This window comes from Plasmodium brasilianum, chromosome 6 (genome assembly GCF_023973825.1).
Source record: "Plasmodium brasilianum strain Bolivian I chromosome 6, whole genome shotgun sequence".
NCBI classification, from domain to species: domain Eukaryota; phylum Apicomplexa; class Aconoidasida; order Haemosporida; family Plasmodiidae; genus Plasmodium; species Plasmodium brasilianum.
Window position 1 is genome coordinate 438,856 of NC_090119.1, and position 23,866 is coordinate 462,721.

The window sequence follows — 23,866 nt, forward strand, 5'->3', positions numbered from 1 at the left end:
GATATGCGCCTGAAAATTTTATACAACCTTTCAATGGATTAATGAAGAAAATGCTAGATATTATAAAAGAAATATTTATCAAAAAAGACGAAAAATTGTGTTACAAGACTTTTTTTTTTTTTTTTTTTTATTATTATTACCATTACTATTACTGTCATTTGATAAAACAAGCGTTCGGGTTTCTCATTTTTTTTTTTTGGTGAAAATCGTTACATATCAAAGGAAGAAGGACAAGGGCATATTTATATATATATGTATGTATATATGTATATATATGTATATAAGCATATATATGTATATATATGTATATAAGCATATATATGTATATATATGTATATCTAAATGCAGTATCCTTACCATGAGAGTGTATCAAATTTATTGAAGTGTGAAAAATAAGATAAAAGTAAGTTGAAGGTGAAGTAAATATATATATACTTATATACATATTTCTGTATAACGTATATGTATATATAATAATACTCAAGATTGAAATCAGGATAATTATTGTTTTTGTATATTTGAAATATGCTTTTAGAAGATTTTTCAGTTCATTGTTAATTTTCAAGTTATTCCTGTTGCTTCTTGTAAGCTTCACATATGTTATAATTGCAGTTAAAGGGTATTTGCAAGTGATGGATAAGTGAGATACACATCTTCAGTAATAATTGGTTGACCAACCGTTATTTATTTATTTAGTTATTCACATATTTGTTTATTTGTTTATTTGTTTATTATTAACATTCATGTACCACTTTAATTCAAGACAATTATAATTAATATTTGTCTACAAAGGGAAAAGAATTCTTTTAAAAAATTCAGACTTCCCATTTTTGTCAACGTATTTGTTTATATTATAATTTGTTAACCATTAAATGTTAAAAAAAAGAAAAATATTTTAAAAATATTGTTTTTCTTTTTGAATCAATTAAATATATGTTATTTTAAAATTTTAACCTGAATTGTGCATAAATCGTTGATAGGATGTTTCAGCGTATACGCGCGGCAAATATGTGCATATATATACATATTTATACATATTTATACATTCAATAGTTTTCGTTGAACCTTTTATATAATACGCAAATTGTTTTTATTTGTTGATCTTCATTACAAATGATGTGTATATGATTTTTATTAGAGATTTTTTCTCTTGAAAAATTATCTCTCCTCTTTTCCCTTTTCCCATGTTAATGTTACAATTTGTTAAATAAATTTCATTACTAATAGTTTTACTAGTCTTTAATAATGTAAAACTTTGTTTTATTCTTCAATGGATTGAGTTTTTTTTTTTTTTTTTTTTACGCAAAAAAATGTACACATATGTTTATATATATATATATATATATTATTATATTATATATATATATATATGCATATCAATCAGTTGAAACATGAACAGTTCAGGAAAAACTAGAAGTTTTTTATTATGATTTTATAAGATTATAATAAGCTATTCCAAGTAGCGAGTAACATTAAAAATATATATATATCTTTGTAGAGTTAATTGTAGACTAACTTATTCATATGAAAACTTTCATGGAACCTTTTTAGTTTTACAATTTGTTAACTTTTTTTATTGCAAGAATTTTTTTTGAAGTACTTTTTCTTCACTATATATGATTTGTCAAAAAAAAAAAATTCTGACTCATTAATAATTATTTTTATAAAATTTTGTTCTAGCAAAAATTAAAAATGACAAAATGTTTTTATTTTGACAGAACTGTTAAAAATTATATGCATTTGTCTTAATTTAAGTAGGGATAAAGCTGCAATATAAAAAGTATATTTAGTCCCATTTCATAATGAGAATGCAACTTCATAGCTTTCTATAGATAGGAAAAATATTCGTTCTATTGGCGTTTATAAAAATATGAGTAAAATTTAACAAACTAATGAACTATTATTTAAGTTGTATTTAATTATTAAAAAAATATTTTTAATTTTCCTAACATGTTACATATATATGTTTTATATACTAAATAGTTTTATGTCTTTTTTTTTTTTTTTTTCTCTTTTTTGTCAACTGTTGCATATGTTTTTATATCATACAATCCAAAAAAAAAAAATATATTTTTTTAAATTATTACATTTTACAAAATGGAACTTAAATATTTAAGTATTCATGAAAAAACACATGAATATTTTTTTTTTTTTTTTTTACTAAATTTTATTATTGCAAAAGATAGTGACCCATATCTTCTGCTAAATCTTTTAGTGAATCGACAATCTCCGGATCACCACCAACTAAAGTAACCATTTTTTTTATTAACTGTTCAGCTTCTTTTTTAGCATCAGCCAGATATTTATAATTATCTACAAGTGAGTTATGAGTATTAGTAACCTGTGATGGAACGTTATAGTTCTCGTTTTCCTGTTCTTTATTTTTTGCACCTTCTACATCATGTTTTTTCGGAATATCACTTTCGCGTAATTGATCCACATTTGCATCGTCCTCATCTATATTTTCCTCTTCTCCTGCATCTGCATCTTCTTGTTGTTTCATTTCTTCCATCACTCCTTCTATCACTTCCTGTATCATATCCTCCATTGTATCATCTGAAATATCCTCCTCTTCTTCACCTTGTTGTTCTTCTCTTTCCTCTACTACGGATTCATCTACATCTGTAATGTTCTGAGTTGCTTGATCAGGTAATTTTACTGGCTCAAGTACATTTAGATTTTGTCTTTTTACTAATTCTTCTAGTTCCTTTTTATCCTTTAGTATTTGCGATTCTTCTGAGGATTCTTCACCATTCCGATTTTCTTTTACTGCTTCGTCTGCTGGTGGATATCCGTCTTGTTGCATAGGTTTTGGTGGTCCTTCTTGAGGCAATTCTGTTGATTCTATAGCCGATTGAGGTCTTAATTCACCTTCTTGTTTCAGTATATCTATTCCTTCTATTGGTGGTGATGATGAATCTTGACCATTATCTTCTCTTTCCGTTATTTGATCTGGAGCTGTAGGAGTTCTCGGCGCTCTTTCATCTGAATGTGAATTTATTCCTTGGGGATTTCTATCTGTTGATAATGTATGATCTATTACTTCATTCAATGGTTCATCTGCTGTTGACTTTGATTGTACTGTTACATCTGGTAGTGATGGATGTTCTGATGATGATACCCCTGATAGTGGTGGTTTTTGTAATGATGATTCTTCTGATTTTGGATCTCTTAGTTGCTGTCCTCTTGACAACACTTCTGGTAATTGATTTAGTGATAGTGATTCTTGTAGTGGTTTCATATCTTTTTCTGTCTCATCTGATACAGGATTTATACTAGTTCCATCACCCGCTTCTGTGTGTGATACCCCTTCTTGTGGTTCACCATGTCCTGCTGTTGAATCCTCTCGTAATTCTCCTTGGGCTTTTCCTTCTTTTTCAACTTTATCTTTTTGCGGATTCTCAGGGTCATCTTTACCCCCATCTCCAGATTTTTCTAGAGATTGTTTTACAACTGAAAGAGTAGATACTGATCCATCTTCACTAGTAGGTCCCTTTTCACCATTGTCTTCAGGTCCACTGTTATCATGAGATTTATCTCCAGCTTTAGAAGCAGGATCTTCTGTATCTTCAGTTTTACGAATAGGAGTAGATTCACTTTTTAATTTTTCATCTTCTAAAGTAGATTGAGTTACTGCATCTTCTAGTTTTCCAGGACTATGTTCTTCGTTTGAAGCAGATTGTAACGTATTATGATCACCTGCTGATACTTCTAGTCCTGAATGTAAATTGGTACTATCTTGTTCATCTTGTAAAGAAACATTTTTTTTTGAAAAACCATTCCTTAAATTACGTTTTATAAAATTTATATTTTGTCGCTCTTGGACTCCATATGGCAAATTTTCACTATTTTCACATATGCACAAATTTAAAAAAAATAATAAAAAAGATGTTATGGGAAAAACTTTACACATTTTTTATTTGTATTTTAAAAAATTTGCAAAAAAAAATTGAAGTTCAAAGTGGAAAGAAATGCAAAAATGGATAATTAAAATGATACCCACTTTTGCATTAATTTTTATTATCACAAAAAAATATTTACACACAAATTTACATTAATAAAATAAAAACAACCACCAGCCATTTTTTGTCTACTGCTAATTTGACAACTGTTCTTTTGTGAAAAGTCTAAATTTTCGAAAATTGGAAAATAAAAAAATTCGACGAAAAAAAAAAAATAATAAAATAAAAAAAATAATAATAAAAAAAATAAATAAAATAAATAATAAAATAAAAATATATAAACACTCTGAACATACTAAAAAAATGCATTCACCCGTTAAATTTATCCTCCTTTAGTTGATTAACTGGTTAACTCATTAATTGTTTATTTGTTTAATTGTTTAATTGTTTAATTGTTTAATTGTTTAATTGTTTAATTGTTTAATTGTTTAATTGTTTAATTGTTTAATTGTTTAATTGTTTAATTGTTTAATTGTTTAATCGTTTAATTGTTTAATTGTTTAATTGTTTAATTGTTTAATTGATTTTTTTTTTTTTTTTTTTAAATGTTACAATTTTTTATTGAAGTACTGAGGATAATTTACCTATTCCACAATTTGTTCAAACGGAACTTCAATTTAGAAAAGCGTCAAAGTAAAACATATGTGTGCAGATAAACTACATTTGTTTTCCTATGATGTATGGAATAAATTTGTGATAACATTTATATGTTATTCAGTTTTATTGTAAATATCAATTCAACTTTTATTTTAAAGACACAAATGATTAACAAGGTGAAATAGGTATTATCCCCCACCATATGTTTTATCTCCTCCCATTTTTGTGAAATTTATTTTGTAGATTTACACTAAAAAATAATATTTATTTGTAATGTGTATTATTTTGAATCTACCGTTAAAGAAATCAAAAATGAGAAATAATGAAACATAAGGAAATACAACTAAAAATGAGAAAAAAATACTCAAAATAGGGAAATTTAATGAAACACCAAAAAATCATGAAAAATAATGAACAATAAAAAGTTATCGTAAGATTTGATAATTTAGAAAAAGCAAAATACTATATAATAACATACACCTGTAGGTATATTATTCTATTGCTACTTTGAAAAAAGAAAAAAAAAGAAAAGAATGTAGAATATAGTTGAATAATAACCCACTGCTCGAGTACTAAAATACGTACAAAATGTTGTATAAAAATTGTTAAAATAATTGTCCCTCTTATTATCACTTTTCGGAATATAAAATGGAAGAATCACTTTAAATTATATCATTACGATATTACAATATTACATTATTTCCCATTAAAGAAGTAATAAATAAGTTAATGTACTTCTGTTATGTTTCTGTCTCTAAATGTCTATTAATATACCTGCAGATATATATTCCCTTATGTGCAGATTTAATTTAGTACTATTTTATTAATTAAAATCATACTTTGAAAAATAAGTTATGTTCTAATGACTCTTTTTTTGTGGTTCAACAAAGCGAAACATGCTCATTTGGCTAGTTCTTAGAGGCGTATCCTTTAACTATTCTTGTATTATATTTATATAAAATTATTTTATTTTATTTTTTTTTTTTTGAATATATGAGATATATAATCAATTTATATTGATACGATTATCATTCTGTGTAAAACAAAAGAGGCAGTCTTTTTTTCTTTTTCATGTTAATTATTTTAGTGAATATTTCTCAATGTATTTTAGTATTACACTAACACTGTTCTCCTTGAGTTTTATCATTTAGCAGAATATTATATAAATAGTAGTAACCTAAGTAAACACACTCAAAAAGTAATATATAATTTTTTTTTTTTTTTTTTTTTTTTTTATACATATTGGAAATATTGGTGCATGTAATTTTCTAACCCTTTAAGCGTATTCAAAACTGTAGTATCTGAGCTAACTGAATCAATTACTTTTTTTACTACCTCTTCGGCTACTTTTTTAACATCATTATCATTTTTATATTCTTCTGTAAGTGACTTATGAATATTATTATCATTAGGAGCTTCGTTTTTTGTTTCCCCTTCCTTTACTTTATTTATATGACCTGATTCATCCGCTTTGTCTGGATTATTCGTTTCGTTTTCTTCTTCGTTCTTTTCTATTTCGTCTTCCTCTTCTTCTTCATCATCTCCTTCTTTTAGTCTTTCTCCTTCTTGCATTCCGTCATCCTGTATCAATTTTTGTATTTCTTCCTCACTAATATCTTCCTCCTCATCCTCCTCTTGCTTTTGTTCCTCTTCTATTTCATCTGTTATCGCTTCATCTACATCTACAGTATTATGAGTTTCCCCATTGGGCAAACTTACTGGTTCGAGTATATTTTGTTCTTCTTTTTTTCCCTTTTGTATTTGTACCATTGGTTGTTCGGGTTTATGGACAGGTGGAACTGGTGGGTCTCCATCTCTTTTCGCCTCTTCTAATGTTTTTCGACCTATATCTTCATCACCTTCTTTTCCATCTACTGGTCCTGCTTCGAGTGTATCCTCTGTTTGTGCTACTGGTTCTTCTTCTGTTTGTTCTGCTTGTTTTTCCTCTGTTTCTACTGCTTTTTCGTCCTTTGTTTCTGCTGTTGGTCTTTCCACTGATCCACTCACTGGTTCCTTTTGCGTATCTGCGTTTTCTAATCCTGCTGGTTTTGAATGTGAGTCTACTTCTGGTGGTCTTGGTTGTTCTGCCGATGTAGGCGATGATGCTTCTTCCTCAGGTTTTGTTGTCAGTACTACTGATGAGTCTGATTCTCCTTCTAATCGAGGTGGGCTTCCTGGTAATACAGATGTTTCTTCTGATTCCCTTCCAGATACGATCTCTTTTGTTGCATGTCCTGGTGGTGATGATGTTCCTTGATCGTTGTTATTAACTAATGGCGGAGATGGTGTTTCTCCCTCTCTTTGTGCATCTTGTTTTTCTGCATCTGTTCCCGGTAAACTGGTTTGTTTTGAATCTAGATCTTCTGAACGTTGAACTGTTTTTCCTTCTAGTGATTCAGTTGTATGCCCTGCTTCTTGTGTTGTTAATGATGCATCACGTGCAACTGATTCTTGCACTTGTTGCCCATCTAGTGTTTGTCCTGGTTCTGAAAGTCTGGATTCAATTTGTACATCTCCAGGTTCATGATTTTGTTCTTTTTGTTCTTTTTGTTCCACATCTCTTGCAATGTCTTTTGTGCCATCTTTAACTACTCCATCCCTTCTGTCATTATCTGATTCTGCTTGTTCTTTGGATTTACCCCTTTCCGCTTGATCCGTTTCTTCTTGACCCCTTTTCTCTGGATTATCTTCTCCTCCACCTTCTTTCGCTTTAAGTTCATCCACCCGAGTTTCTTCAGTGTCTGAATCATTTCCCCAAATGTGTTGTTCAAACTTTAGATTATTTTTTGATAGTTGTGGTTCTGACTGTGGATTGGCACCTTTTTGTCCTAGTACATTCAGATGTTTATGCATAGCAGATGCACGAGTTGATGTGGTTGAACCATCATCTGCAAAATTTTTGATGCCTTTTCTATTTGAATCAGCAGCAATATCTACAGTTTCTACCGTTTCAGTATTACTTTCAGCATAATTATTTTTAATATCGTCTTTTATCCTTAGATGATTCCTTTTATGTTGTGAGGAATCATTTTTAGATGAAAAGTCATAACGTAAATTATGTTTTACATCATGTATATTTTCATACTCTTTGATTTCATTCGATAATTTTTTATCGCTTTCACATATGCACAAATTTAGAAAAAATAAAAAAAGAGCGATCCGAAACATCTTACACATTTTATATTTACGTTTTGAAAAAGTGCAAAAATTAAAGAATGTCAAATCGAGATGAAAATTAAAGTGATAGTTGTTATGAAGTGTTAACAGTGGTTTTTCAGCTGTTTTGTTTTTATTTTTTTAAAAAAGAGAGAAAAAAAAAGATAAATTTACCTTTTTTTTATGATGGTATTACTAATTGTACTTCAGAATTTTTTTTAAAAATATAATTGGAATATATATATATATATATATATATACATATTCATTTTTTTTTATTTTAAATTTAAAAAAAAATAAAAAAAATTGTGAATACGAAGGATGTCTAAATGTTGCAAAATTGAACATGTAGAAAAAACCTTTAAAAAAAAAGTGTACTTATATAACATGTCAAAAAGGAAATTCAGTTCATCGGAGATATTTATTATCTTTTGTTATATATATTTTACTTTTACATTGTAAGTAACATTTTAAAAGTAGATGTAATAAATATTGTCCGGATTTTCCTTGTATATGTATGGGTATATATTTATGTATATACATACATATATATATGTGTATATGGCCATTTTTCAAATTGGATAAAGATAAACGCAAATACTGCACGTTCATTCGAGCAGTTCTTTTCTCCTACTAGGAGAGAAAATTATTATTATTATTCCTATTACAGCAATAATTATAATTATTCCTACTTTGCTTTACGTTTTTTAACGTCATTACAACTTTTAACAAATGAAAATATTTTAAGTTGTATGGTAGGTAATATACTCCCTTACGTATATTATCTCTATACTTTTTGACAAAATTAATTTCGAATATTTAAGTAAAAAAATTAATACTAATTTGTCAGTCTAAAGAGTATAATCAAATTACTAGCAAAAAAAAAAAAAAAAAAAAATACTAAATGGGTTAAAATATAATAAAAATTCTTTATTTTAGAAAAAAGAAAGTGTAATATAGTAGTATTTATGTTCATTTTATTTTGTTTTGTTTATTTTTTTAATTTTATTTATTTGCTTTATATAAAAGATAGAAAGTTTCAGCCTTCGGTAATGTTATATGCATTTTAACTATATACATGTTTGTTGTTGTTGCAGAATTGTTAATATGATAACTTCCTACATAATTAATATCTCCTTACAATGAAATAAAGAAGCATTTTTAATATTATGAACAAGTTCAGTATCAACGGGACATGCACATTTATTTACATATTCTGCTTTTTACTTCTCCCCCTCCATCTTTGTTATCCATTTTTGTTATCCATCTTTGTTATCTATCTTTGTTATTCAGCTTTGTTAGTTTTATATATAGGTTGCTTCATATACTTGTAGTTTTTAATTTTATACTGGTATATCTACTGAATTTTGTTTGTAAAAAAATTATTATTTAAATAACTCGTGGGGGTAGGAAAGAACCAAGGGTGTTCTTTCAGTTAAAGAATAGAGTGGTATACCTGCGTTGTTATCGCATTACATAAACGTATGTATACGTACGTTTTGTTTTTGTTTGTTTGTTTGTTTGTTTGTTTGTTTGTTTATTTGTTTATTTGTTTATTTGTTTTCATGTTTTTTCGTCTTTTTTTTTTTATTCTCATTTGTGTGATATCTTGTCAATTTTCACATGCGCTACTGTAATTTTACATAAAATGGGAGAGTAACCCTTTTTCTTTTTTCTTATTTTTTCTTCTTTTTTCTTCTTTTTTCTTCTTTTTTCTTATTTTTTCTCATTTATTGATAGTTTTTCTTATTTTTATTTATTTTTACTTATTATGTTATCCGCAGGGATGTGTTTACTTTCCACTGAAACATAAAACATTAACAGTACAATTATAAATTATTCATACGTAAAAAATTGTTATATATGGAATTAACGGCAATAAATGAATGCATCAAAATGTTAGTATATCAACATTTTTAAGTTTAGAAAAAATTGGCATATCTTCTTCTAAGTCTTCAAGAGTATTAACAATTGGCGTATCACCATCAATTGAAGTATCTAATGTTTTTATTAACTCGTCAGCAAAATTTTCATCTTTATTGTTATCTTCACATTCCCAGGAGAAATAGTTATGAACAGTAGCATCGTTAAATGGAGGAGTACTTAGCTTTTTTTCTTTTAGCAGTCCTTTAATTTTATATTCAACGTCGTCCTCTTTTCCATGCAAATTTTTTTCGTCTTCGTCTTCCTATTCTTCTTCTCCCTCTTGCATTATTTCTTTTACTGGTTTTTGCATTTCTTCATCTTTAATCACTTCCTCTTTTTCTTCTCCCTTTTCTTGTCCATTGTCTTCTGATGATGGATTTTTAGTTGGTAGATCTTCTCTTTGTGAATATGGTTCTACATGTATCTTTACATCTGATATCGATGCTGGTTTTCCTTTTGATTCCGATATTTTTTGTTTTGTTGTTCCTGATGGTAGTGTTGTAGGTGATCCCTGTTCAGGTAATTTTTCATTAACTGATCTTGCTGTCGCTCCTGCTTCATTATCATCCTTTTCTTCTTCCTCTTTTTCTTTCTCTTTTTCTTTGTATTCTTCTTTCACTTCTTTCTCCTCTTCTTTCTGTTCTTCCTTTTTTTTTTTCTCTATCTATTGCCTGCGAATGTACAGTTAGTAACGCTGTTTGTTTAACCTCAGGATTCGATGTGTCTATTTCTGGTTTTGCTTTCGCTCCTGCTTTTGATTTTGATCATGCTAGTTCATTTGGTGGTGGCTGTAGTTGATCTTTGTTGGGTACTGACGATGTTTCTAACGATTCTTCTGTTTGTTCTGATTTCGTATTCAGTGGGTTAGCATGATTCTGATATTTTTCTCCTTTATATACTATTGTTTCAGTATCCCCGTTACTTGGTTTTCCTGGTACGGCTGTTTCTTTTGTTTTTTTCCTTTTCTAATTGTAATACTTCTGATGATGTAGTATCAGTTTCTGCAATTTGTAGTTGATTCAGTGGGTTTTCCTGTACTGTAATAATTCCAGCAATGTTTGAATCTCCTGCATCTGACTGTAATGCATTATCCTTAACTTTCTGTTCTGAACCTCGATGTTCTCCTTCATTATCTACCTCAAATTTATGTGTATCTGTATTTCCAGCATTATCAGTACTACGATATACAACATGTAATTTTTGACCTCCACATAGATGAGCTTTTTGATCTAATGGATCATCTCTTATTTTCTCTTCCTTTTCATTAGGAGTAAGTCCACTTTGTGAAGCATGTTTTATTGATTCTACTTCATTTTTTTTTTTGATGGTAATTCTACCTGTAAACTCGCTATTTTTGCTTCATCTTGAAATGAAACATTAATTACATGAAACTTATCTCGTAAAATTTGTTTTAGGTCATCTATATTTTTTATGTTATATGCTTCTCTGGGCAGTTTGCCATTGCTCTAGTATACACACACATGTATAAGAGATAAATAAAAAGCAATGCGAAATATTGTACGCATTTTCTGTTTTCATTTTTACAGAATTACAATAAAAAAAAAAAATAAAAAAATAAAGCATGCGAAGAGATATCTCCCTAAAATAGTACCAAATTTGGTATTAAATTTTTTGGAAAAAAAAGAAAAGAATAAGTTAGAAATTGAATATATTTTATATATTTAACCGTTTTGAATATGGTATAAAAATATATACATGCCTTCATACGTACATGCTTACTCATATGCATACATACATGCATACATACATACATACATGCTGATCATTTAATTTTTATTAAGTGGTGTAATGGCTTATGTACATATTCACTAAACAGAAAAAATCTAAGAAAAAATATATATGTTTTTAAAGCAGTCTGCCCTTAGGTCATTAACATTTACTACACTCACGTTATGTTACTTTATTTTATTATTATTTATTATTTTTAATTTAATTTTATTATTTTTTTTTTTGAAAATTAATTTTTACTTCACAAAGGGAGAATTCTACGGTAAATTGCTCATCTTATTTTTCTATTTTGAGAAGAATGTGAGTAGATTGTGTGTACAAGAAAAAATAATTTTTTTTTTTTTGGGAGAATATAATTATATCATTATTATTCTCATTCTTATTTGCCTTTTTTTTTTTTTTTTTTTCTTTTTAAAGTTATGATAATATTTATTTAAAAAATAAAAATAATGGAAGGCAATAAGGGAGTTACTTCTACCTCATACGTTATCTCATTCTGTGAGAAATTCTTTTTCAGATTTAGACAAATTGCAGACATAATTTTTTAACCAAAATATTTTAAATACATTATTAGAGGAGTAAAATACAGATAATAATAGTAGTAGTAGTGGTAGTATTAGTAGTAACAATAAATAGTTAAAGATATAAATAAAATTTGTTAATTTGTAAACATTGCAATGTAATACATTAACGCATACTTGTTTTTATTACTTTATTAAAAAAAAAAAAAAAAAAGAAAAGAAAAGAAAAGAAAAGAAAAGTAAAACATACGTCCCAGTTTCTCGTTAAATAACTGATCAAGTATTTCATATATGTGGAATAGTGTAAAATTTGATAAAAACAAACTGTTTTTACATTATTCCTTTTTAGATACCTATAACTACGAATAGATATAAATCTTATTAATACATTATTACGTATCAGTGTAACATATATGTTTGGACATTTTTCATTTGTAGATACTTCTGCATATTCTATAAGTACATTCGGCAGACATAATTTCGTAACGTCAGCATTAGGAAATGATTAGAAAAATGTTCATGTTGTAGTGATTAACGACAGTTTAATACGAAGAGATACGCTATTTTAGTTGATTCATATCTTGTTCTTCAGTTATTCTTCTATTTTAACTATATGCTTTGTTTTGATACATTTGGTTTTCCTATATTTTTTCTGTTATCTCTTTTATCTATTTTTCATTGCAGATTAGGAGCAAAATAATGATGCCCTGAATTTCTACGTTTTGCTAAAGCTAATATAGACAGTGTTAACATCAATAAATGAATTCATCAAAATGTTCTTTTTCGAATATTTCTATGTGTAGAAAATATTGAAGCATATCTTTTTCTAAGTCTCTAAGAGCATTAACAGTTGACGGATCACCACCAATTGAATTATCTAATGTTTTTATTAGCTCGTCATCAAAATTTTCATTTTCATTGTCATCTTCATATTCCGGGGAGAAATATTTGTGAACAGTACTATCGTTAAATGAGAGAGTGCTTTCTTCTTTTTCTATTAGCTGTTCTTCAATTTTACCTTCAACTTTGTCCTGTTTTCCATTCGAATTTTGTTCCCCTGCTTTTCTTCTGTGTATGTCTGCTTGCTTTTCTATGTCTTCTTCTCCCTTTCCTTGTTCCCTCTCTCGTAGTATTTCTTTTACTAATTTTTGCACATCTTCCTCTGTGATTTCAACCTCTTCTTCTCTCTTTTGTTTCTTTTCTTTTTCTTCTACAACCTTTTCATATTCATTTACAGTGTCATATGTTTTTTCAGGGGGTAAATTTGCCGGTTTAAGAATATTGGCACTATCCCATTTTTCTGATTCTGATTCTGCTGCTGATGAAGGTGATGAACTTTCATCTTGTAGTTTTTCCTCCCTACCTCCATTTTCTTTATATTCTTCTTCCTTTTCTTGTCCAGTATCTTCTGATGGTAGATTTTTAGTTGGTAGTTCTTCTGTTTGTGACTCTGGTTCTGAAGGTATTTTTACATCTGATATAGATGCTTGGTCGACTTTTGATTCCGGTATTTTTTGTTTTGGTGTTCCTGATGGTAGAGTTACTGATGATTCCGGTTTAGATAATTTTCCATTTACTGGTTCTGATACTGTTTCTGATACTGTTTCTGTTTTATCATCATCCTTATTTGTCTCTTCTTCTTTCTCTTTTGCTTTCACATTTTTTTTCTCTTCTTTTTTCTCTTCTTCTTTCTCTTTTGCTTTCACTTCTTTTTTCTCTTCTTTTTTCTCATCTTTTTTCTCTTCTTTTTTCTCTTTTTCTTTCTCGTTTTCTTTGTCTTTTTTTTTCTGTTTTTCCTTATGTTTTTCCTTCTGTTTTTTTTTGGGTTTCTTCACTTGTTCTTTCTTTCCTTCTTTCTCGTTTTCTTTGTCTTTTTTTTTCTGTTTTTCCTTATGTTTTTCTTTCTGTTTTTCCTTCTGTTTTTTTTTCTGTTTCTTCACTTCTTCTTTCACTTGTTCTTTCTTTCTTTCTTTCTCTTTCTCTCCTTCTTCTCCTTTCTCGATTTTTTCCTCTCTCTGTTCCTTCGCTTTTTCTTTCTCTTCTTCTTCCTCTTTTTCTTTCTCCTTTATTTTCTCTGATTGTTCCTCTTTTTCCTTTTCTTTTTCTTTCTTTTTTTTGGTCTCTTCTTTATTTTTTCCTTTCTCTTTTTCTTCCTCTTTTTTTTCCTCTTTTTCTTTCTCCTTTTTTTTCTCTGATTGTTCCTCTTTTTCCTTTTCTTTTTCCTTCTCTTTTTCCTTTTCTTTTTCTTTCTCTTTTTTGGTCTCTTCTTCTTCTTTTTCTTCTTCTTCTTCTTTTTCTTCTTCTTCTTCTTCTTCTTCATCTTCTTCATCTTCTTCATCTTCATCTTCTTCATCTTCATCTTCTTCTTCATCTTCCTCTTCCTCTTCTTCGTCTTCGTCTTCTTCATTTCCTTCACATTGTACACTACCTTCTGATCGTGGTAAATGGCTTGATATATCTTCCTTTTGTGAACCTGGTCCTACAGATGTCTTCAAATTTGATATAGATGATGGTTTCCCTTCTGATATCGATATTGTTTGATTTGTTGATTTGGGTGCAAGCTGTTGTTCAGATTCTGATTCCAGACATGATTCTGCTTCTTGCAGTTCGGAATCCGATTTTGTATATACTGTTGGTTGTGCTGCATCTACCTCTTTTGGTTTCGATAATGAACTTTCACTTGGAGATGATTTTATTTGAAGGTTGTTGAGTCCTGATGGTTCGTCTATTAATTTTGATGATTGGTCCTCTGGTTTCGCATTCGACGGATCAATAGAACTCGTATCTTTTCCTACTTGATTTACTGTTGTTTCTGAATCCCCCTTTTTTAGTTTTTTTGATCCGGCTGCTTTTGCTCCTTCCTTTTCTGATTGTAATCCTTCAGATGAAGTAGCGTTACGCTCCGTTTCTTGCGGTATATTCTTGGTGTCCTGTGCTCCTGTAATTTTTTCAGAACCCTGTGTATCTTCTGCATCTGGCTGTGATGGTTCCTTTTTTAAAGTGTGTTCTGAATGTTGTTCTCCTTGAGTATCTCCATTAGGTGTATGTGCATCCTTATGTCCAGCTGCATCAGTATTAAGAGTTCCATCTTGTAAATTTTGAATTTCACTTGTTTTACTTTCTTGATTTGTTTGAACATCATCTATTGTCGCTCCATTTTGATCAGCATTTAGTCCAGTTGGTACAGTAGGTTTTAATGATTGATCTCCGCGTAATTTTCTTCCCTCTGTATTTTGAAATGAAACATTATTTACATGAAACTTATCTGGTAAAATTTGTTCATTGTTATCTACATTATTTGTGATAGCTTTTCTGGGAATTTTTCCATTGCTTTCATATACACACACATGTATAAGAAATAAATAAAAAGCAATGCGTAATATTGTACGCATTTTTAGTTTTTATTTTTACAGAATTACAAAAAAAAAAAAAAAAAAAAAATAAAGCATGCGAAGAGATAGCTACCTAAAATAGTACCAAATTTGGTATTAAATTTTTTGGAAAAAAAAAAAAAAAAAAATTAGAAATCGAACTAATATATTTCGTGCATATAACTATTTTGAAAAAGGTATAAAAAAATATACACCTGTGAATACGTACATGTGTACTCACATGCATACATGTTTGAATACATGAGAGTATAAATATATATATATATATATATATATATATATATATATACATACTCACATGATGATCATTTAATTTTTATTGAGTGGTGTAATGGCACATTTGCATGTTTACTAAACAGAAAAAATCTAAGAAAAAATATATGTTTTTCACGCAGTTTGCCCATTGGTCATTAAAATTTACTACACTCACGTTACGTTACTTTATTTTATTATTATTTATTATTTTTAATTTAATTTTATTATATTTTTTTTTGAATATTAATTTTTATTAAACAAAGGGAGTGAGCATTTTGCTGTAAGATGTTCATATTATTTTTCTATTTGGAGAAGAATCAGCGTTAATTATGTGTGCGCGAAAAAATAATATTTTTTTTCTTTGGGAAAATATAATTTTATCATTATTATTTTCATTATTGTTCTCATTTTCATTTTCATTTTCATTTTTTTTTTTTTTTTTTTTCTAACGTTATGATTATATTTATTTAAAAAATAAAAATAATGGATGCAGAGAAGGAAGTAATCTATAGGCAACACGTTATCGGCAGAAGTCTGTGAGAAATTAATTTCGCAGATTTAGGAAAATTGTTGAAATGATTTTGTCAACGGTATTATTTTAAATACATTATTAGAGGAGTAAAATACAGATAATAATAGTAGTAGTAATAATAATAAGTAGTTAAATATATAATTGAAATTTGTTAATTTGTAAATATTAAAATGTAATACAATGATGCATACTTGTTTTTATTATTTTATTTAAAAAAAAGAAAAGAAAAGAAAGGTAAAACATAGATCCTAGCTGCCCATTAAATAACCTATCTAGCATTTCGTATATGCGGAATAGCGTAATATTAGTAAAAACAAATTATTTTCGAGTTACTTTTTCTTTTCGCCTCACATATCTATGAAGATGTATATTTGAAGTCCTCTCCATACATTATTACGTATCAGAGTAGCAAATAGGTTTACACATTTTTCTTCTGTAGTTACTATCCATTCTATGTCTGCATTCGGTAAATATAATTTTGTAACGTTAGTATTAAGAAATGTTTATAATAATGCTTATATTGTAATGCTTTATGAAAATTTAATAAAAAGACATATGCTATTTTAGTTAATTAATAGCCTTTTCTTCAGTTGTTTCCATATTTTATTTGTATGTTTCGTATTACTACGTTTTGTTTTCCTATATTTTTACTGTTATCTCATCTAGCGATCTTTCATTGTATCTTGGAAGAAAAATAATGGTTCTCCAAACGTTTTCATTTTGCTAAAGCTTATTATAAGAAGCATTCAATATCAATAAATGAGTACACACAAACGTTCTTTTTTAAATATTTATATGTTTAGAAAAAATTGGCGCATGTCTTTTTCTAGATCTTTGAGGGTATTAACTGTTGAAGTATCACCTCCGACTGATGTAACCAATGTATTTATTAACTCATCGGCAAATTTTTTAGATTCATTGTCATCTTCATATTCCATGGAGAAATATTTGTAAAGAGTAGTATCGTTAGGTGGAGGAGTACTTTCTTCTTTTTCTTTTAGTAGTTCATTATTTACACCTTCAGTTTTGTCCTGTTTTCCGTGCGAATTATATTCTCCTGCTTGTTCCTCGTCTTCTTCTTCCTCTTCCCCCTCCTCCTTCCCTTCTTCTTCCCCCTCTTGTAGTATTTCTTTTACTATATTTTGCACTTCTTCCGCTTTAATTATATCCTCTTCGTCTTCTTCCTTTTGTTTTTCTTCATTTTCCTCTATGACCTTTTCATCTTCATCTACAGTGTTATGGGTTTTCCCCTGGGGTAAATTTACTGGTTCAAGTATATTCTGATTATCTACTTTTTCTGATAATGACGATGGACTTTCTTCTTGGTGTTCTTCCACTCCTTTTCTCTCTTCCTCATCTTCTTCCTTACCTTGTTCATTGTCTGCTGATTGAGGTTCTTGCGTTGATAGATCTTCGTTTTGTGGTCCTGAAGGTGCCTTTACATCTAACGTCGATGGTAAGTCTCCTTCTGATACGGACAATTTTTGATCTGTTGATTTCTCTGCAGGAAGTTGTTCAGATTCTGATGCTCGATGCGGTTCTGGTCCTTTTTCTTTCTCCCCCCTATCTTCTTCTGGCGATTTAGAATTTAATGTTGTGCCTACCTCTGGTTTTATTAATGGTTCTTCTCCAGATGGTGATGCAGGTTGATCTTTGTTGAGTCCTGTTGCAGTTTCTAACGATCTTTCTGCTTTATCTGCTGGTAATGCATTCGGTTGGACAGAAGGTTTTAGAGCTTTTCCTGCTGAAATTTCTGCTGTTTCTGTATGCCCGTTACTTGTTTTTCCTGTTGCAGTTTCTTTTGTTATTTCCTTTTCTGAATGTTCTCCTCTAGATATTGTAGTGTTACTTTCTTTCTCTTGTGATAGTTCCTGTGTGTCCTGTGCTCCTACAATATTTCCGATACTGCGCGAATTTTCTGCATCGGGTTGCTGTTCCTTATCTTTTAAGTTCTGTGTTGAACCATGATGTTCTTCTTGAGTATCTACATTAGGTTCATTTATAATCCCATTTACAGCTGCATTAGTGCTAAGAGTTCTACCTTGTAAATTTTGACCTTCACTTGGTAGAGCTTCTAGACCTGCTTGACCATTCTCTGTTCGCGCTTCCTTTTGATCGGGATTAAGTTCACTTTGTGGAGTTTGTACCGATCTTGCTTCTTCTTGTGATGGTGGATCTACCTGTAAAGTTCTCTTTTCTTCTTCATCTTGTAAAGAAATGTTTTTTACATAAAAATTATGAGGTAAACTACGTTTCATGTTACCTATATTTTTTGTGTTATCAACTTCTCTGGGCATTTTTCCATTGCTCTCATATATGCACAAATTTATAAAAAATAAAAAAAAAGTAATGCGAAATATTTTAGACATTTTCTATTTTTATTTTTAAAAAATTACAAAAAAAAAATTGAAGTACATCCATAAATAATTCTTTAAAATAGTATCAAATATGGTTTTAAATTTTTTGAAAAAAAAAAAAAAAAAATTAGAAACTGAACTAATATTTTTCGTGCATGCAACTATTTCGAAAAAGGTATAAAAATATATACATAGGGGAATACTTATATGTACATACGCTGATCAATTTTTATAAAGTAGTTTTAGTAGCATATTTGTATGTTCACTAAACAGAAAAAATCTACGAAAGAACAAATATTTATTTTTAACGCAGTCAGGGTAATGGTTAATAAAATTTACTGCTCTCTCGTTACGTAACATCTCGTTATTTTATTCCATTTTATTTTATTATTTTTTGTTTTATTTTTTTTTACTTTATTATTTTTTATTTAACAAAATGAGTACGAATATTGCGATAAATTGCTCATATTATTTTTCTGTTAGGAAAAAAATCTGGGTAAATTATGTGTGCGCCAAAAAATTATTTTTTTTTTCTTGGGGAGAATATTATCATATTATTATCAATACTGTGCTCTTTTTTGTTATCCTTCTCCTTTTCATTTTTTTTTTTTTTTTTTTTTTTTTTTTTTGAACATTATGATAATATTTCTTTTAAAAATTAAAAGAATAGAAATCAAAAAGTTACCGCCTCCCCATATGTTATCATGATAAGTCTATGCAAAATTCATTTAGCAGATTTATGCACATTGTAGAAATAATTTTTTTTTAACCGTGATATTTTAAATAAATTATTAGAGCAGTAAAATACAGATAATAGTAATAGTAATAGTAATAAATAGTTAAAGATGTAAATAAAATTCGTTAATTTGTAAAAATTAATATGTAACACAATAACACATATTTGTTTTTATTATTTAATTTAAAAAACAAAACAAAATAAATGAAAAACTTAGGTCCCAATTGCTCATTAAATAACCGATATAATATTTCATATATGTGGAATAATGTAAAATTCAAAAGAACAAACAATTTGTGCCTTATTATTTTTTTTTCGCCATATATAAGTACGAATAGGTATATGTTAAATCCTAATAATACATTACTACGTATAAGCACAACAAAAAGTTTTACACATGTTTCATTTGTAGTTACTACTGATTCTATATCTACATTCTGTAGATATTATTTCGTAACGTTAGCATTGGGAACTAATTAGAAAAATGTTTATATTGAAATGCTTCATGCAAGTTTAATAAGAAGACACATATTATGTTAGTTAATTCATAGCCTGTTCTTCAACTATTGCAGTATATTTTTTGTATGTTTCGTTTTGCTATGTTTTATTTTCCTGTACTTTTTCTGCTATCACTTCTAGCGATTTTTCATTGCAGATTGAAAACGAAATAATGATGCTGTGAACATTTACATTTTGCTAAAGCTAATACAAACAATGTTAACATCAATAAATGAATTCATCAAAATGTTCGTTTTTGAATGTATCTATGTGTAGAAAAAATTGATACATAGCTTTTTCTAAGTCTTCGAGAATATTAACAATTGACGTATCACCATCAATTGAAGTATCTAATGTTTTTATTAGCTCGTCAGCAAATTTTTCATTTTCACTGTCATCTTCATATTCTGGGGAGAAATATTTGTAAAAAGTAGTATCGTTAAAAGGAGGAATAATTTCGTCTTTTTCTATTAGCATTTCTTCAATTTTACCTTCAACTTTGTCTTCTTTTCCATGTGAATTTTGTTCGTCTTGTTCCTCCTCTTCTTCTTCTCCCGTTTGTAGTAAATCTTCTACTAATTTTTGCACGTATTCCTCTTCAATTACATTCTTTCCTTGTTCCCTTTGTTTCCGTTCATTTTTCTCTACAACACTTTCATCTTCATTTGGGGTGTTATAGATTTTTCCCCTGGGTAAATTTATTGATTCATGTGTATTCCAATTATCTCCTTTTTGATATTGTATTTTTTTTGCATGTTGGTCATCTACTTCATCTTCTTTATCTGCGTCTTCTAGTTTCCTTACACCTTCGTCATCCTCTTCTGTTTCTTCAGTTCTCTCAAGTGATTCATCTGCAAGTGGGATCTCTTCTTCAGATGTATCTGATGATCTTCCATATGTTGGTGAGGTAGGATGTTCTGTTTGATCTGTTATTGGCAAATACACTTTTTGCTCAGACCGATTATTTGGATCATATCCTTCTGATGGTATATCAGATCCAGTGTTCTCATTTGTAGATACATGATCTGATAATGGACCTCCTTCTGATGGTTGTTTTTCGTCTGGTTGTGGTTCACTTGATTCTGTTACATTTTGTTGTCCTTGGTGATCTGTTTGTATTTTCGGACCTGATGAATCCACCGTATTTATATCTTTTTTTCCTGGTGTTGATAATATAGATCTTTCTTGTTGTTGAGTTTTATGAAGTGCTAATTGTTCTTTTTCTAAATCTGTTTGAAATGCTAGTTTCTCTCCTTCTGATGGTCCTAGTTCTAATGACATAATTTTTTCATTATCTTTTTGTGGTTCTCCATCTGTACCTTTTTCATCTTTTGTGGGTAATGATATTCCTGCTTTTGAATCTACTTCTTGTGAATCTGCTTTTTGTGCACTTTCTTCTGATGTACTTGTTTCTGTTAAACCTGCTTCTAATTGATCTACTTCTTGTGTACTTGTTTCGGATGGTCCTGCATCTGATGTACTTGTTTCTGTTAAACCTGCTTCTAATTGATCTACTTCTTGTGTACTTGTTTCGGATGGTCCTGCATCTGATGTACTTGTTTCTGTTAAACCTGCTTCTAATTGATCTACTTCTTGTGTACTTGTTTCGGATGGTCCTGCATCTGATGTACTTGTTTCTGTTAAACCTGCTTCTAATTGACCTACTTCTTGTGTACTTGTTTCGGATGGTCCTGCATCTGATGTACTTGCATCTGATGAGCTTGTTTCTGATGAACTTGCTTTTGGTGTACTTTCCTCAGTTGCACTTGTTTCTGATGTACTTGCATTTGATGAACTTTCCTCAGTTGCACTTGTTTCCGATGAACTTGCATTTGATGGACTTGTTTGTGATGTACTTGTTTCTGGTGAACTTGCTTCTAATTGACCTACTTCTTGTGTACTTGCTTCGGACGGTTCTGCTTTTGATGAACTTGCTTCTGGTAAACCTGCTTCTGATGTACTTGTTTCTGATGAACTTGCATCTGATGAACTTGCATCTGATGTACTTGTTTCTGATGAACTTGCATCTGATAAACTTGCATTTGATGAACTTGTTTCTGATGAACTTGCATTTGATGGACTTGTTTCTGATGAACTTGCATCTGATGAACTTTCCTCAGTTGCACTTGTTTCCGATGAACTTGCATTTGATGGACTTGTTTCTGATGAACTTGCATCTGATGAACTTTCCTCAGTTGCACTTGTTTCCGATGAACTTGCATTTGATGAACTTGTTTCTGGTGAACTTGCATCTGATAAACTTGCATTTGATGAACTTGCTTCTGGTAAACCTGCTTCTGATGTACTTGTTTCTGATGAACTTGCATCTGATAAACTTGCATTTGATGAACTTGCATCTGATGAACTTTCCTCAGTTGCACTTGTTTCCGATGAACTTGCATTTGATGAACTTGTTTCTGGTGAACTTGCATCTGATAAACTTGCATTTGATGAACTTGCTTCTGGTAAACCTGCTTCTGATGTACTTGTTTCTGATGAACTTGCATCTGATAAACTTGCATTTGATGAACTTGCATCTGATGAACTTTCCTCAGTTGCACTTGTTTCCGATGAACTTGCATTTGATGAACTTGTTTCTGGTGAATCTGCTTCTAGTTTATTTGCTTCTGGTGAATTTGTTTCTTGTGCTTTTGCTTCTAGCGAACCTGTTTCTTGTGTACTTGCTTCTTGTGAACCTGAATCCGCTTCAACTGAATGACCAAGCTGTGAATCTGAAACTTGAGTACCCTCATCTAATGACTTTCCTCCTGGTTGTGGTGAGCCTTCTTGTTCCTTCCCTACTAAAGTACTACTTGTTTGTTGAGGTCCAAATGGAGTTATATTTCCCGATTCAACTGTATAATAACTCGAAACTGCATTTACGGATTCACCAGTAACATTAGGGTCACTTCGTCCTTTTTCCTCTTCATCCCCTTTAGGACCTGGATTTGCTAAACTTTCTTCTTTATTATCTTTTCCTTGATTAGAATTATTCCCTTTTTCTAAAACAGTGTCTGGAGGAGTTGGTCCTTCAGATAATTTTTGTGTTGATTCCGAATCAGTACCACTTATTTCATCTTTTAAAAAAACATTTTTTGCTGAAAAATTATTTCTTAAATTGTGTTTTACCTCGTCTATATTATCTACTTTTTCTATATTCTCCATCTTTACCTTTTTATTTTCTTTTCTAAGTTTCCCATTGATTTCAAATATGTACAAATTTATGAAAAATAAGTAAAAGAAGACGTGCAACGCTTTACACATTGTCTATTTTAATTTTAAAAACGTTAAAAAAAATTAAATTGTAAATTGCACGAAAAAGTCGGAAACTATTGAAGAGATAATTGTTTATAATGTGCCAATAGTGCTTTTAACGACTTTACTTTTTTTTCAGCAAAAATGGAAAAATTACAATACGTTAGTAATTATAATTAAAATTATAATTATTTATAATTTTATTTTTATTGACTAGCTAAAAAAATTACATTTTTAAGACTTTTCAAAAAAACTATGATTCATCGCTAGTATTTCATAAAAATGCTAACAGAGGCATATTTTACAAAACTATATGAGCAGAAAAAATATCTTAAAAAAGTAAACAAATTTCTAGAAAAAATCTATCAAAAATAAAAAAAAAATAAAATAAAATAAATATAAAATAAAAATAAAATAAAACATAATAATATAAAATTATAATAATAAAATACACATTTTATTGACATACTAAAAAAGGCCTTTCAGCGACGATATTATATTTTTTTTTTTTTTTTTTTTTTTTTTTACATACTATTTTTTATTTAATAAAATGAGGGTGTATTTTCCTAATACCTTGTACAAATTATTTTTCGATTTAGAATATCATAAATAAATATATTTTAAGTGATCAAAAAAGTAGTTTATATTTCCAGAGTGTGAATAAAATTATTATGAAACTCCTTTTCCTTTACTTTTTTTTAGCATCCATGCAATATTTATTTAACAAAAGTATATACGAAGTTGCATGGTTGATGCTGTACTAGTAGTGCATATTTTATCTGCAGAAATGTTCAAGAAATTAATTTTGTATATTTAAGTAAAGCATTAATTCTCTCTTTTTCATCTGTGGTAGTTTAACTTGAATTATTAGATATATAAAAAATAAAAATAAAAATAAACAGGAAGAAGTGTAACAATTATTAAAATTTG

At 29.1% G+C, this 23,866-nt stretch overlaps 6 protein-coding genes across 6 annotated transcripts; all 6 read right to left on the minus strand.

The window, feature by feature from the left end:
- Positions 1–2,170: 2,170 nt before the first annotated feature.
- MKS88_001687 (merozoite surface protein 3) lies at positions 2,171–3,913 on the minus strand (the record flags this gene model as incomplete). Its single annotated transcript, XM_067214636.1, has 1 exon — positions 2,171–3,913. One exon carries the CDS (start codon positions 3,911–3,913, stop codon positions 2,171–2,173), a length of 1,743 nt encoding a protein of 580 aa, XP_067074574.1.
- A 1,879-nt stretch (positions 3,914–5,792) lies between these two features.
- Positions 5,793–7,736, minus strand: MKS88_001688 (merozoite surface protein 3; the record flags this gene model as incomplete). Its single annotated transcript, XM_067214638.1, has 1 exon — positions 5,793–7,736. One exon carries the CDS (start codon positions 7,734–7,736, stop codon positions 5,793–5,795), a length of 1,944 nt encoding a protein of 647 aa, XP_067074575.1.
- A 1,870-nt stretch (positions 7,737–9,606) lies between these two features.
- MKS88_001689 (merozoite surface protein 3) lies at positions 9,607–11,180 on the minus strand (the record flags this gene model as incomplete). The annotated part of the gene is made up of 5 exons (XM_067214639.1): positions 9,607–9,903; positions 9,970–10,305; positions 10,349–10,392; positions 10,580–10,998; positions 11,164–11,180. The coding sequence occupies 5 exons, from the start codon at positions 11,178–11,180 to the stop codon at positions 9,607–9,609; spliced, it is 1,113 nt and encodes a 370-aa protein (XP_067074576.1).
- A 1,483-nt stretch (positions 11,181–12,663) lies between these two features.
- MKS88_001690 (merozoite surface protein 3) lies at positions 12,664–15,303 on the minus strand (the record flags this gene model as incomplete). Its single annotated transcript, XM_067214640.1, has 1 exon — positions 12,664–15,303. One exon carries the CDS (start codon positions 15,301–15,303, stop codon positions 12,664–12,666), a length of 2,640 nt encoding a protein of 879 aa, XP_067074577.1.
- Positions 15,304–16,881: 1,578 nt separating this feature from the next.
- On the minus strand, positions 16,882–18,459 carry MKS88_001691 (merozoite surface protein 3; the record flags this gene model as incomplete). The annotated part of the gene is made up of 1 exon (XM_067214641.1): positions 16,882–18,459. The coding sequence occupies one exon, from the start codon at positions 18,457–18,459 to the stop codon at positions 16,882–16,884; it is 1,578 nt and encodes a 525-aa protein (XP_067074578.1).
- A 1,447-nt stretch (positions 18,460–19,906) lies between these two features.
- Positions 19,907–22,945, minus strand: MKS88_001692 (merozoite surface protein 3; the record flags this gene model as incomplete). The annotated part of the gene is made up of 1 exon (XM_067214642.1): positions 19,907–22,945. One exon carries the CDS (start codon positions 22,943–22,945, stop codon positions 19,907–19,909), a length of 3,039 nt encoding a protein of 1,012 aa, XP_067074579.1.
- Between the last annotated feature and the right edge of the window lie 921 nt (positions 22,946–23,866).